This window comes from Protobothrops mucrosquamatus, unplaced genomic scaffold (assembly GCF_001527695.2).
Source record: "Protobothrops mucrosquamatus isolate PMUCROS unplaced genomic scaffold, P.Mucros_1.0 scaffold_267, whole genome shotgun sequence".
Classification (NCBI taxonomy): domain Eukaryota; kingdom Metazoa; phylum Chordata; class Lepidosauria; order Squamata; family Viperidae; genus Protobothrops; species Protobothrops mucrosquamatus.
The window spans coordinates 21,543-30,590 of NW_015386343.1; the positions used below are offsets into that span (position 1 = coordinate 21,543).

Sequence of the window (9,048 nt, forward strand, 5' to 3'; positions counted from 1 at the left end):
AATCAATTTTAAATATACAAAGAAATTTAAAGCTAGGATATTAGTGAGCCTTAATTCGGTAGCATGTCCCATTTAACTTCATCTTTTACTTCTCTTAATGACCAAAAATAATTATTAATGCCAAAAAAGGCAACACCTACCTATGTATATATATATATATGTGTGTGTGTAACTGAAACTATCATTGTACCTTAGAAGATTTGAGGCAGGATGCCAAAAATTTCTTGATTTCAGCATCATTTCCTGGTAAGAATTTTAGTGATAAATGGGTAAGATGTTTAAATGGATTTGTCTCAACCACATTTAGAAATGAGGGTGTATGATCTAAACTAGATCCTGAAGAAACCAGCTGTAGCAAAAACCTAAAAAGAGAAAATATCACATATAACAAAATACTTCTCAGAGTTTGATATGTGATTACAGCTAATTATTAACTTGTTTTTATTGTACATTAGTACAGAAGCAATACTTGCCTCCTCAAAAAAGACAAAGCTGCTTGTAATCCCTAAGGAAGAATGGGAAACCTTTGCTCATGAACATTTTTAAATCAATCGCTTTCAGTGCACTGATAAAACTCAACACCATGGTTGTTTGTGATTTTTAGAATACAACTGCTGTCCCCAGGCCTCTACTTCAACCCCAGTGCCACCAGTTTCACCACTACCAATGAGTGCCACCTCAATCCCCATGCCATGACCAGCTATCCCAGCACACCACAAAGCCCCAGCTGCTGCCATCCCAACATCACAGGGTGAAGCCGCCACATGGCATCAACCTCCAGCTGTCATTGCCTCAGAATATTTTGGCTGCCCTGCATAGTGGCATTCCTCGTAGGCAGTGGCACCTGGGCTGAGATAGAGGCCCAGGACCTTTGGCAAATTCACCCTGCCTCTGTTGCCCCAGGCCTCTACTTCAGTCCTAGAGCAGTTAGCAAAGCTCCTGCCACCAAGGAATACTGCCTCAACTCCATACCATGGCCAGCCAACCCAACACTGTGGTGCAAAGCCTCAGCCACCCCAGCTCTTCAGCATGAAGTCCCAGTAGTAGCCATCTCCTCCACCTTGTGCTCTGCTATCCTCAGCTGGCCTTTATTGTCTTCTTCCTCCTACTGACAAGGTGTGCCCAGCCTGGGCCTTCATGAAGCAGCTACAGCCTTCGGAATGCCTCGCAAGGCCTTAGAAAGGAGGCATGCAGCTTCAGAAAGAAGGCCACATGCAGCCAGCAGCTGCCTTCTGAAGAACCAAGGCCAGGTGCAATTTATTAGCAGTGGGGAGGAAGAAGATGGCAAAAGTCAGCTGTGGATGGCAGGGCAGTGGAGCACAGGGCAGAGTGCAGGACAAAAAAAGTGCGGGNGGGGGGGGGGGGGGGGGGGGGGGGGGAGGACTTGAAACAAATCCTGCAATAGTAAATGCCAAGGGCCTGAATTCTCACCATGTAACCACAAGAGGCTGTAATAGTTGTAGCTTTGAGGACCAGGCGTAAATATCATTTGTTCAACACAATCATAACTTTGAACAGTTGCCGAACAAATTGTTAAGTGAGGACTACCTGTAAGATGGAGATACTACTATTGCTTGTGCTTTTTGCCTGAATAGCCAGCCCCTAAAAAAATAACACATAAGGGCAGCTCTAAGCCATCAAAAGATTCTAGAAACAAACAAATGCAAATGATCCTATTGTCTCTCCTTTTTTAAATTTGAGTTTTATTTTCTTGAACTTGATAATCTAAATCAGGGGTCCTCAACCTTGGCAACTTTAAGACTTGTAGACTTCAACTCCCAGAATTTTTAATTTGAGTTTTATTTTCTTGAACTTGATAATCTAAATCAGGGGTCCTCAACCTTGGCAACTTTAAGACTTGTGGACTTCAACTCCCAGATTCTGGGAGTTGAAGTCCACAAGTCTTAAAGTTGCCACGGTTGAGAACCCCTGAATTCTAAATGATTGATTTACAAATATTATTTATATTCTTTGATTTGAGGATGATATAAAGTACTGTTTATGTATTACTAACCTTGGGATTTCTTTATCTTGTTCTTGGATACAGTGCTGAAGAAGATCTATAAATCTCTGAGGAAAAGCAGAAAAATCTACCAGAAGACTTTGCTGGAGTTTTAAACTACATAGAAAAAAAGAAAAAATTAAATACACCTACCAATGTAATGTGTGTAAGAGCAGCTAATCTTCAAGACATTTCTTTCAAAAGCTAAGAATTCTAAAGTGTTTGGCCCTGAAAAAAATTACAAAACAATTTTCTTATAACCTTTTGGAATGCTACCACAATTTACCTGTCATTTCAATTAATCACTTATTACTGAAGTAATACTCATTTCCCTTTCTAGCATTATTTATTTTTTAGCCCAGTAGTTTTTATCTAATTCCTAGAACATGATCCTGAAATAAGAGTGCCTTTCTCCTCAAAATGTTGAAAGTCTAAATCAATATTTGTCAATGAAACTTGGCAATTTTTAAGATGCATGGGGTTCAATTCACAGAATTTGCCAGGCAGTGTGTTGGGAAAATTCTGGGAATTAAAATGCACATGTTTTAAATTTAAATGCACAAGTTTGAAAAATACTGGCCTAAATAGATCCACATAGATCCGTAGCCTAAGGCTAGCATTCATAATTCATGCAAAAAGAGAACAAAACTAAACATACCAAACAACAGTGATAATATTTCCATGTAAGTACTGAGTTATATACTTTACATAATCCTAACATTATAGAGATTAATTTGGGGGTTTTTTGTAGCAAGACTATTGTACCAATATCCTTTATTATTAATGCTGGATAGTGTACCTAAAATGTAAATGTATAAAAAATCAGAACATTCATGAAAACCTACCTCTGAAAATCTTCCTCAGAAATAACAAGATTATACAGGAAAAGGGGATCTGAATCTTCAGTTAGCCGAATAACTAAATCCTGAAGGAAGAGAATGTTAATGTCAAAAATTAAGACATATATTTCTCTAGAATAATTACTTCAATAGTACCAAATCATATGACTCATAAAATGCTGAAAGCTTCTATGCAACATACAAATCCTCTGAGCATCACAAAACAATAGCAAAAGTATGAAGTCTTAGCGCAATCCTCATTTCTAAATATTTCAAAAGAGAAGTCTGACTGCAGAACCTATCCAAATCAGTCTTTAAAGTGAAGGTAAAGTAATGGAAGCCCTCCTATCTGATCCATCAATTTCTTTTCCATGGCCCAGCTGATATTTTCTTGGTCTTTTCCATTCCACAGGATCCTTGTTTCCAGAGTTCAAAGCTGAAAACAGGCTTACCAATACTGCAACTTTGATCCTTAAGTCAGCAAATAACCTACAATGTTTACAAGTTCCAATTGTATGCATTTTTAATTGAATTGCTTTAATAAAATTTATGGTAGGGTGCAGGTGTAGAATGAGGTTTAGGAGCTTTTGATCCAGATTCCACTCTTTTACCAACCATTTAAAAAGCTACCACTAGTGTGTTATTGTGAAAGGTGAGTGAAATGAGGCATGGTATAGGACTGACAGGGCAATCAAAAACATTGATGATCTTCAGGGTGCTATTTGAAAGAGAAGAATGGCTCCACAAGATTCTGGCAAAGAGCAGTGCAGGAAATATAAATGCCAAGAAACAATATGACATTAGCATCCTTGAAGAGGACTAGCATTAGGGAGATGGTTAAATGGCATTAGTTTCAATAAAGGCTCATCTATTCCGTGCGGCCGGCCTGGCGTAGTTTGATTATGTTTTAGTAGGGGTTTTGTATGGGGTATTTTTAGAGCAGGCCTGTTATTTAATTTGATTTTAGACAGAAATTTGTGTATATTTATCGTGGTTTTTATTATCGCCTGTTCACCGCCCTGAGTCCCGTAAGGGAGATAGGGCGGTATATAAATTCAATAAATAATAATAATAATAATTAGTAGCCTTGAAAATCACACCAGTGGTAAGGCCCTGGAGAAGCCTAGCTGCAACATCAGTCCAACAATCAGATTCACCTCAGTAAGACTGGAAGGTCCTGCAGCACAGCTATAGCTAGTTTCAATAAAGGAGAATATTTGTAGCTCGGGGCTGAAATGAGGGGTCCTTCTGTGTTCTCTGAGCTTAATTGTTTTGTTGCATCTGATGATATTACTTAGTTTGGGTAAGGAAACATATGCAAGAAAACAACCAAGATCAGTGTAGCTAGTTTGCCAGTGAAAGATCCAGTAAGGGTCAAAAACATTAGTGCTCTAGGGAGAATTAGCCCAGAAAGAGATTTTTTTTTTTTTTAATGTGTGCCTTTGAATCAGTGTTGACTTTTGGCAACTGCCTGGACAAACCTGAAGTTTTCTTGGCAAGATTCCAGAAGTAGTTTGCCAGAAACACAGATATAGATATAGCAGAACAAATAAGATTTTCAAACGGAAATAAAACATAGATGTAATTATAAGAAATAAGGCATAGATACGGAAACAAAGGAATAAGGTATCTAGAAATCTAAGATATCTAAGCATAATGATAAAAATAAGTACAACGCAACACTTCCACTTCCTCTAATAAAGGGAAATAAATTTCACCTCTACTTTGTGTTCTGCACCATTCCTCAAAAGAACCTATTGTTGTGGGACTGCTATCAACAAATACTACTTTTTCCAATCAGCTAAAGAACCTATAGAGAAAATTTAAGTGGTAGTTAACATAAATTATTTGAAGAATCCTCACTTATTATGCTGCTTATCACTTTTTCTATTGTACATTTACCCCATTTATGCCTCGTCTATTTTCTAAGAGTTCATGGATGAATAAATGGGGATCTAAAAACTAGCATTTGAGGTAGGTTAAACTGGCCTATATTAACCAGTGAATCCTTGGTGGAGTGGAAACTTAAACCCATATCTCTCATGAAAGTCCAAGCCTTAGCGATTACATTCTGCTGTCAGCTTGTTATGTATCCACAATAAATCACAATGAAGTGGAAAAATTGTCACTGGAAACAGAACATTCTAGAAAAGTCTGGAACATTGCTTCCCTCAGGACCATGGGGACCTCTTCCCAGACTCAGCATTTTTAAAGTAAATCTTACAGATTAGAATGACAGAGTTTTGGCAATTGCTTCAAAGTATTTATTTCAAGCAATTTTTCCTTTAAACAAGTTATTAAAATGAGTTTAAAGAATTTCAGCATTTGAACCATGTTCCTTTTAGAACTACTTCACTCTGTCATTACTTTATGGTGGAGAGTTTCTCAATTTCTTTCTAATGATCTTTCTGTGAGCCACAAAGATTTTTTTTTTTACTAATAATAGAGAAACCTGCAGCTGGCTGCTTAAACCCTGAAATTTTATCAGCCTGTGAAACAAATTACATGAAAGCAGTCTGACGTGTTCCAAAGGGGAGGGTGTAACCCCCAAAACAGGCCTTGTTCACCCAGAGTATTGTAACTTGAACACCTTGAATTGTTTCCTAAAATAGCATGATCTAGGAGATTTCAGCAATAATAGGGGACTGGAGGCTAAAACATATGAAGAGCAGTTGCAGAAATTGGGTATGTCTAGCTTAATAAAAGGAAGGATTAGAGATGACATGATAGCAGTGCTCCAATATTTTAGTGGGCTGCCACAAAGAAGAGAGAGTCAAGCTATTCTCCAAAGCACCTGAGGGCAGGATAAGAAACAACTGATGGAAACTAATCAAGGAAAGAAGTAATCTAAAACTAAGGAGACATTTCCTGACAGTTAAGACAATTAATCAGTGGAATGACTTGCCTCCAGAAGTTGTGGGTGCTTTAACACTGGAGGTTTTTAAGAACAGATTGGATAACTATTGTCTGAAATGGTACGGGGTTTCCTGCTAGATTAAAAGACCTCCAGTTTCTTTCCAACTTTGTTATTGTTATAATATTCCAGAGTTTTCTGGAGTGATCTGTTCACAGTTCAACATACTTTGTATATTTTAAATTGATAAGAAAAGAAAAAAACAGCTTTCTCAGCAGACAATACCAAAGTACAAAACTGCTAAACAAATGGGAAGGGAATACATATGAAAAATTAATCATAATGATGTAGAGAAGGCCAAGTGAAAGGATGGGAGGGCAAACTAACATGGAAAACTGTTCGAGGGTATTGAATGAAGGGTAGAAAAGAAACTGAATGAATATGTTATTTGGAAATATATGATTTGATTAGGCTGGCCCCATTTTCGTCTCAACTTTGCCAATGTACAGTTATTATGGAATATTACTTCCAGGTTTATAAGTTCCTTGCTCTGTTCTGTAGTAATGACATATTATTATTCATAATATTTATTTTGATCAATGATCAATAAAGTCTATTGTTCATGAAGGCATATGCTTGGCCAGAGTTAGCAAATAAAATTTTAAGCAGGACCACTTATTGTGACAATTGAAAGCACAATGTATAATGAAGGAGATACAAACCTTCCTATGAATGGGATTTGTTGTTGATTGCATTTCAACACTCACTCGGACCTTTATTCGTCTGCAAAATACATGAAAGTGCATTCAATATATTGATGTAAGTAACAGCAATATATTCTTCAATTGATAAATGAAATGTTGTATTTTAATTTAAGTAAAGGTGATCCATTAAGAGAGTTTGATTGTCATAAAGTCAATCTTCCCTGCTAGTTTTCTGGAAAGTCCTTAAAATGTGACTTGTCCAACAATCTTGGGGATCCATGGGGCCCCTACAAGATGGCTGCATTGTTCAGATTGTATTCACCTGCAGTTTTGTTTTTTATATTTATATTTAATTTTTTTATTATTATTCTCACATAGTTTTATTGGTTGTTACATTGTTTTAACTGCTGTTGGTTCAACATATTTTGTATATTTTTACTGGATAAAAGATTCACCTAGAATCATGTTCAATGAGATGGATAGCTACATAATTCACTAAATAATCAGTTATTCTATATATCACTATATTAAATCACCACTCACACCAGTCATTTTTATTAATGTAGCTTAATAACTAGACATTACTTTGCATGAATAACAATATTCAGACAAATATTATGACATGAAAATAGTACCATTCATGTACAAGAAAGACAAACTTTAAAGAACCAACAGGGGGAGGAATAAACAGGGGAAGTGGGGAAATAAATTTTTCCTCAGAGAAAAAAAAATCCAAAAGCCCAATGAGAGTTGAGCATGGAGAATTGATTTCAGAATATTCCAAGCAACAATCTTACGTCTTTTACCATCGTTTGCAAGGGTATGTAGTTAGTTCTGAACAGAATATTTAAGAAGACTGCACAGCCCTATAAAATGTGAGATTACAGTTTATAGTAATAAATCCCCCCAAGTTCAAGTCTCATTTTTAATTGACATTAATTTTATGAAAAGATAGGAATTATTAATTCATGATAAATAATCAGAGCCCTTCAAAGATGAGTATATAGCATACAGCATGTGAGAACTACACTTTCCAAACTATTTTTTTGTACATCTTATGATGATTCTCTTCCTTTCTCCAGGATTTCAGGATTCTATTCTCTATCTTTCCTTTTCAACCACTAAGTGAAGTCATCTGACAGTTTGGGGTATAGCATCCTCGGATAATACCCAATTATAATATTTAGACTCCAGGGCAACCAAATAAGATTGTCAAAGTTCTGTCCCAGTGCCTGGAAGCTACATAGGTCTGGATAGAGAGGAACTGCTTCTGACTTAATCCTACGAAGATTGGGTAGCTATGGGTATTTGAACCATCCAGATCGGGGGATATTCCATCTTTGACCTTGAAAGGATAGCCCTTCCCACTTCAAGGGTGATAAACAATCTGGGATTTTTGGTAGACTTGCAGCTCCTACTTCAAGAGCAGGTGTCAGCTTCATTCAGCTGGTACTCCAGTTGCACTCTTATATCGGGGGCTATCCTTCAGTTACTCATGCCCTAGTCACCTCACAGCTTGACTACTGAAATGTTCTACAAGGGACTGCCCTCAAAGACCACCCAGAACCTTCAACTGGTCCAGAATATATCAGCATGCCTATGTAAAATCTCTGTTTGGCAAGCTGCACTAGTTGCCAGTTTGCTTCAAGGTGTGATACAAGGGGCTACCCTTGTTACCTATAAAGCCCTATGCAGTTTAAGGCCTAATTACCTCAGGGACCACCTGTCTCCCATAACATTTGCCCAGCTAATTCAATCTTGCAGGGTAGGCACACTGTGGGCTCCTTTGATTGAACAATGTCATCTCAGGACCCCAGAAGTGTGCCTTCTCTGTAGCAGCACAGACCCTCTTGATAAAATAATGTTCTCCCTGAGGGTGAGATGGCTCTGGTTCTTCATCCAGGCTTTTGGCAAGAGACATCGAGACCCTTCTTTTCATTGTGCCTATTTTTTTTTTTAAAAAAATGTATGTTTTACTATAATTTTTTTTGTTTGATTTTTGAGAGCTGCACAGTCATGGAGACTTAGGCAGCATATAACTTTAGCAAATTATTAATTGGTAATATCTGATTCCAAAGGTTATTCCCATAAGTCTATTAAAATTGGGGGAGTATCCCATTTATTATTTTGTAAAACACCACAAGGAAAGCTTGCTAAATTAAAACTACCATATCTGGGCTGCAAAAACCCAGACAACCACAGATGACAACAATAAAAACAGCTCAGGTCTAGTGGCTCTAACTAAACCAGAGGTTCTCAACCTATGGGTCGCGACCCCATTTGGGGTCGATCGACCATTTCACGGGGGTCGCCAAGCAAGGCTGTCCACCATTTTTTCCCCCTTTTCCTTACCTCCCTTGAGCTGGGCCAGCTGGTGGTCAGCCTGCTCCGTCTCTGCCGCTTGCCAGCTACGCCTCGGCCGGCGCAGGAAGCGTAACCACGCATGCGCGGCGCTCCCGGGCAGGGAAAGTCCTCGACTTACGACCGGTTGGGTAGTCCTCGACTTACGACCAGTTTAGTCCTCGACTTACGATTGGTTTAGTCCTCGACTTACAACCGGTTGGGGGTCGCGGCATTAAAAAGGTTGAGAACCACTGAACTAAACAATCCACACTAAGAGAAATCATGAGCAGGTGTTAAAGAGCCTTT

The 9,048-nt window shown here is 38.1% G+C and overlaps 1 protein-coding gene and 1 long non-coding RNA gene across 2 annotated transcripts in view; one reads left to right on the forward strand and one right to left on the reverse strand.

Moving 5' to 3' along the window:
- The window catches only part of LOC114923915, a 14,714-nt gene extending 12,538 nt beyond the window's left edge, over positions 1-2,176 (forward strand). Inside the window, exon 2 of the long non-coding RNA XR_003810735.1 lies at positions 2,048-2,176. This is a non-coding gene — a long non-coding RNA (uncharacterized LOC114923915). The remainder of the gene's footprint in view (positions 1-2,047) is intronic.
- SASS6 (SAS-6 centriolar assembly protein) overlaps positions 1-6,638 on the reverse strand; it is a 25,298-nt gene extending 18,660 nt beyond the window's left edge. The window contains exons 1-4 of the mRNA XM_029287238.1: positions 6,418-6,638; positions 2,848-2,927; positions 2,015-2,119; positions 191-362 (exon numbers count right to left, since the gene is read on the reverse strand). Of these exons, the coding sequence (XP_029143071.1) occupies positions 191-362; positions 2,015-2,119; positions 2,848-2,927; positions 6,418-6,501 (441 nt within the window). The 5' untranslated portion in view covers positions 6,502-6,638. The remainder of the gene's footprint in view (positions 1-190; positions 363-2,014; positions 2,120-2,847; positions 2,928-6,417) is intronic.
- Between the last annotated feature and the right edge of the window lie 2,410 nt (positions 6,639-9,048).